General features: G+C 66.6%; 1 protein-coding gene across 1 annotated transcript in view; it reads right to left on the reverse strand.

Moving 5' to 3' along the window:
* Window positions 1-5513, reverse strand: part of LHX3 (LIM homeobox 3) — a 7259-nt gene extending 1746 nt beyond the window's left edge. The window contains 4 exon segments of the mRNA XM_006918105.1: window positions 405-516; window positions 518-730; window positions 1241-1412; window positions 5426-5513. Of these exon segments, the coding sequence (XP_006918167.1) occupies window positions 405-516; window positions 518-730; window positions 1241-1412; window positions 5426-5513 (585 nt within the window).
* Window positions 5514-5704: the final 191 nt, after the last annotated feature.

Consider the following 5704-nt stretch of genomic DNA (forward strand, 5'->3'; position numbering starts at 1 on the left):
CGGCCCCCGATGCCGATGCCGACTCGGCGGCAGCGGCCCGCCGTGGCCTTGGGGCCAGAGGCTTCGCAGGACGCGGGCGCCGGGAGCAATGGAGGAAACAAGGTGGGGGCCTCTGGGCCCCGGCGGCCTGCGGCCTCAGCTCCCCACCCGCAAGCACCCCGCTCTTTGTTCTCAGGGTTCGGGTAGGGCAGGATATTCACGGTCAGGGATTTAGGGAGATAATCCCGACTAGGGAGTGATAATTCGCGTAATTCAGACCAGCCTCCCGCGCTCCCGCTCCCGCTCCCGAGAAGGCGGCGGCTAAGCCCTCCGACGCCCGCTTCGCCGAGGCGGGTCTGTTCATTGTTCCCTCCCGGCTCCTTGGCAGGCGGGCGGGGGTGGGGACGCCTCCAGCCCCGGGGGACGAGCAGGAGCCGGAGGCGAGGCTCCCTCCGCGCCCCGCCGGGACCAGCCTTGGCCCCATTTTGCAGACAAGAAAGGGAGGGCGCCAGGGCCAGGCCCGGCGACCGTCGCCCCCTCCCGCTGACCTCGCTGCTTGGCCGTCTCGTAGTCCGCCTTGCACACCAGCCGGCTGTCCTCCATGAGGTAGAACTCGTCGCCCGTGGCCAGCTGCCGCTTGCACACGACACAGGCGAAGCAGTGCAGGTGGTACACGAAGTCCTGGGCGCGGCGCACCACCTGCGTGGGCGGGATGCCCAGCTGGCACGCGGCGCACTTGGTCCCGAAGCGCCTGCGGGACGCACAGGGCGCGTCAGCGAGGCGCGCCGCCGGCCGCTCCTGCGCCCGGAGCGGGTGGAAGAGCCTCAGGCTCGGCCGGCGCAGGGCGGTTCCGGGAGCGAAGCCGCTGGGGCGCGGGGAAGGTGAATCCCTTAGACCCGAGACCTATGCCCGCAGGCGACCCCACCGGCATTAAGGACAAAAACAAGACCGAAACTAACAGGGAGTAACCCCAACAGAGTCCTACACACTTGGGGTTATTTTTTTATCGACTGCTTCCACAGTTTACAAAATTAATGACCTAAAAACAAAAAAAATTGTTGATGTGTTAGCGAGGCCCAGCCGCCCATGGAGAGGCCCCAGGGCGCCCTGCCTGGGTGACAGGAGGGGGTCTGGAGATGGAGGCTTCCCGGGCTCCTGGCTTGGTTATTGTGGGGAACCGGGGTCCCTCCGGGTGGCCATCCCGGCCTCCTTTCCGGGGACAGATGGCGACGCCCGCCCCGCCCCGCCCCGCCAGGCTCACTTGAAGAAGTCCTCCTTGCAGTACACGCTCTCCCCGCGGCTGAAGCAGCGCTCGGCCAGCGGCGTGTGGCAGTCACTGCACTTGAGGCACTTGCTGTGCCAGTGGCGGTCCAGGGCCTTGAGGATGAAGCGGTCCAGGATGTGCTGGTCGCAGCCCGCGCACAGCGGGATCTCTGCAAGGCGAGAAGCCGCTGCGGTCACGGGCGCTGCCCGCGCGGGAAGGATGGGAGTCGCCCTCCCGTCCCAGCCCCCAGGCCCCCTTCCCGCACATTCTCTTCCCCAAGTGTAGGGAGCGCATGGCCCCGGAGCCCACAGCCCAGCCTGCAGCTAAAATGCAGGAAAACCGAAACAGGCTGAGAAACGTGCCCGTGAGTCAGAGGGGGCCCCGGCCATCGCATTAGGCCAGATGTCGTCAACTGCAAAACGGCCCCAGTGCACAGGAAGGGCGGCGCGTCCGGCGCCGTGAAAACCCCATCCCAGGAGCCCCCTCGGAGCCGGGCTGGAAGAGGCGCCCTGACCGTCCCCTGGGGGCACATGTGGCTCGTGAGGCGCCCGCCACCCACTCGCCCTCATTACTTGACACAATTAAGCATCCCGGTGGCGAGAAAGAGACTCCTTGCACGAGTGGCCGCCCAGCACCATGGCCTTGTCTGCAGGCCACCAAGGTAAAATCCTCTGCCTTCCCCATCTTCGGGGGACCGCGGGGGTACTTCTGAGTGGGCTGGGCAAAGGGATTCGCTGTCCTCATGCTCAAGTGCGGGTGCCCGAGTGCACAGTAGGCACTTTGCCCTCCCACGAGTCCTAGTTACTCCAACACTGGGTTCTGCCCCTGGGACTGTGGCCTCAGGGGAAACCGGGCTGGGGAAAAGCTGGGGAAACTCGGGGGCCATGAGGGGCTTTTCAGAGTGCTCACGGGGTGAGGACACCCTGTTAATTCAGGAAAAGTCTCCTGTAGAGAAAAGGGCAACGCACACGAGCTGGAACCTGCACAAATATTGCACCCACCTCGCCACGCTCACCTCGCGGTCCCGGACCCCTCCAGCTCCAGGCCCCCCAGCAGGCGGTGGGAGCACCACAGAAAGATCTCCCTCGGATCGACCTCCCTTCCGCAACAGCGGGAAACCCGCGAAGGACGCGGTCCCGCATCGGGCAAAACGCGGTCCCAGGTGCGGGGCCTGGAGATCCCTGGGCGCCCCCAGGCCCACCGCGGCGGCGAGGACACCCGCGTGGAGCTGAAGGCTGGACGCGCCCTCGCTGCGCGGATTCAGCACCGCGGCCCGGACAGCGCCTCGGCCCCGCCGCCCCTCGGAGCCCGCGTCGGGCAAAAGCCGGCCCCGCGCGCCCCTCGTGCTCCCCGCGAAACCCCGGCGTTCTGGGCCTTACGCTGCATGGCGACTCCGGCCTCGGCGGGTCTCCTACCCTCCGTGCTGGCGGGGCCCAGGAGAGCCTTCCGCCCACCCGCGCGCTCCCGGCCAGCTCTCCTGAGCCGTAGGCTGCGAGCCCGCCTCCCCTCCCTCCCTCTCCCTCCGCCCGCCCACCCCTTCCTCACAGCCCCTGCGGCCAACCCCTCCCAGGAACCGTCGGAAAATAAATAAATAAGTAGGGGAGGATGAGACCCCAGAGCCCAGACGTAACCTCTTTCCCGCCTGCTCGGTTCCTGCCGGTCCCCACCGCCCAGGCCACCTCGGTCTCCATCCCGCGGTCCCGCCAGCCCAGAAGCCCGCGGGGAATGGTCTTGATTCTCTGGGAGCCAAAGTACGGGGGTGAGACTGGCGCTCCCAGAAAGTTGGGGGCTTTCCGGTGGAAGGGTCCTGAGGACCAGCCCAGAGCGAGCCGACGGAGCAGGCGGTGTGGGTGCAGACTCCCGGGACCCCGACTAGGGGTGAAATACCGATGAGGTGCAGCTCCACCCCGGCCCCTGCATCCAGCTCCTCCGCGGAGAGTATGGAGGGTCTGGACAGCCTCCTGCCCTGTGGTCACTGGGCCCCACGGTGCTCTCTGCATACTCTGGGTCAAAGAGCGTGTTCCTGACAAGCCCTGGGACTCCGAGAGCTCCTGGCCTGCCCGGCGCCGCCACCACCACAGACCCGACATCACAGCTCAAAGCCCCACGCAAACTTGGTGTTGGGGTGCCCAGGCGGGACGTCCTGGGGCTCTTGCACCCACCCCCGCCCGGGGCCCACGGGTCCCGAGGCCAGGCCGGGACAGGAGCGAGGACCTCCGGGTCTCCCAGTGGTGCGCCCTCCCTGGTGCAGCCGCTCATCCCGAGCACCCACCTCGGCGCAAGTCCTCCCTCCGCGCCAGCAGCGCCAGCAGCAGGTCGCCGCCCGCGGACGCCCGGGAGTCCAGTTAACGATTTGCTGCTAGTATTGATGAGCACCTTAGGTCCGAATCTGCACTCCCAGTGCTCTAGACAATGTAACTAGGATACTATCTAGTAATTGCTATCATTCATATTGGATTTGAGCATGTTCTGATCGACATGGTTCGTACCCCCGTGTAACTGAATGCCCTGCCGGAATGAACGCTGCTTTCTTGAATATGCGACCTGTTTGCTGTGTCAGAGAAGTTTGAGGACATTCTGGACATTTCCACGGTGCTGCAACTTACTGACGGTCCTCATTGCTCAGGCACTTTCTAAAAGAGCGGCGGCTCTCTCCAGGGCCCCGCAGCTCCCTGCCTCCGCGTCCCCAGCGCGGGCTGAGGCCTGGACTGGAGCGAGCGCGCGCGGGTAGGCTGTGGGTCCTGGGAGGAGGGCCGGGGAGGGAGCTGGGTCCTTCGCTGCTGAGGCTCTGCTCAAGAGATAGAGCTGGGAGATGTGGTGACGTCTGGTCGGCACAAACGCCACCCACCCAAGACCCAGAGATGGCAAGTGTGGCACCCAAGGGCTCAGAGCAAAGCGACCAGGAGCCGTTGGCAACCTCAGACCTCCCAGCCTGACCAGCTCCTGAACTCCACCCATGGAACTTGCCCTCTGAGCGGGCAGGGCGCAGGGAAGAAGGGCCATCCTAGGGAGAGAACGCCAGTGTCCTCCGCCCACACAACAGCCCAGACTCCGGGTCAGGACAGAGCTGGGGAAGCCAGGACCTACCCTCCTGCCCCAACCAGCACCCTAGCTTGCACAGAACACGACCCCCGCGCCTGATTTTCCAACATCCCGCCCCAATCAGAACAGGGAACCTGCAGGAACCCAGCCATCCTTGCATGTAGAGACGCACCTACCCCAGTGTAGCTGCTCCTGCCCAGAGGGCACACCACGCCTGGCCACAGGCCAGCGCCAGCCCCCTACAGTTACCCACAGCCAGGACACAGCAGTGTGGGGCACAGAGAGAGCAGGGACCCCCCCAGGAAGTGCTGGAGCCTGGCAGGTCCCTCCAGCCGGGAGTCCCATGGTTACGCCCGCCTTCCCCGCCTCCTCCTCCTCCTGGCTTCCGAGCCTGGCTTAGTTTTGAGCAAAGGCCCATGCAGCCTTTCACCTTGTTGCACACTCGTCACCCAAAGGACAGGGCATGGGAGCACGAGCCAGGAGCCAGTGGGTGCTGAGTGCTGAGTGTCAGCTGCTGCGGAGGCCTGCCGGAGAGGGGCCATGTGCGATCGGACTGGGAAGGGACGGGCGGGCAGCGGGTGGAGGCTGCGGCGGCCCCACGCGCTGGGCATCTGGCCGGCCCACCAACAATGCCTCCATTATCTCTCAACGTCCGTGGCGATCAAATGGCCTTGGGGGAGGGCGGTTCAGGCGGGAGACCCAGCCCAGGGGTCCAGGTGCTGCTCACTGGTGGGGCCGTTGGGCAGTCGGGCTGGGCCGAGCGGGAGCTGAAGGTGCAGTCGCTGGGGGAACTTGGCGCCCCTCGCTCGGCTCCATCCCTCTGCCCAGCCTCTCCCGTGAGGCCCTTTCTGTTCTCAGGCGCTCTGCTGTGCAGCAAGCCAGCCGCACACGCACACGGGTCGAGGCCCGGATCCAGCCGCCGAACCGCGGCAGGCAGCTCCAGGCGCTGGGCGCCTTCCCTGACCCCACGCCGCCCGTCTGGCTCGGCCCGCCCGCGGTCTCAGATTTCCTGTCCCTCTCTCCCTCCATGCGCTGTGCCCTTTCCTCCCAGGCACCCCTCGCCTGCCTCTGCCGCCCTTGCTGGGTCTCCCCTCAGGGCCCTCCTGCTCAGGCTGGAGGCCGGGAGCGCCAGGGTCTTACCGTGAGTCCCGCGGAAGGTGCAGACGGCGTCGGCCGCGGAGGCCCCGGGCCTATCTCCGTTGTGCTCGAGCTCTGTTTCCAGCAGCATCGCTGCCACTGGGCCAGGGCGGCCGGGGAGAGGGCCGGAGCGGCGTGGGCCGAGCCCCTTCCTCCTCCTCCGAGACCCCAGGGCGGGTTTAGAGCACTCCAAGGCCTGCGTCCCTGTCAGTGCGGCGGGACCAGGGAGCCTCTGGGCCAGGGCGCTGTCCGCGGTGCTGAAGGAGGCGTGTGCGCAGCAGC

The sequence above is a fragment of the Pteropus alecto genome, unplaced genomic scaffold, assembly GCF_000325575.1.
Source record: "Pteropus alecto unplaced genomic scaffold, ASM32557v1 scaffold67, whole genome shotgun sequence".
Classification (NCBI taxonomy): domain Eukaryota; kingdom Metazoa; phylum Chordata; class Mammalia; order Chiroptera; family Pteropodidae; genus Pteropus; species Pteropus alecto.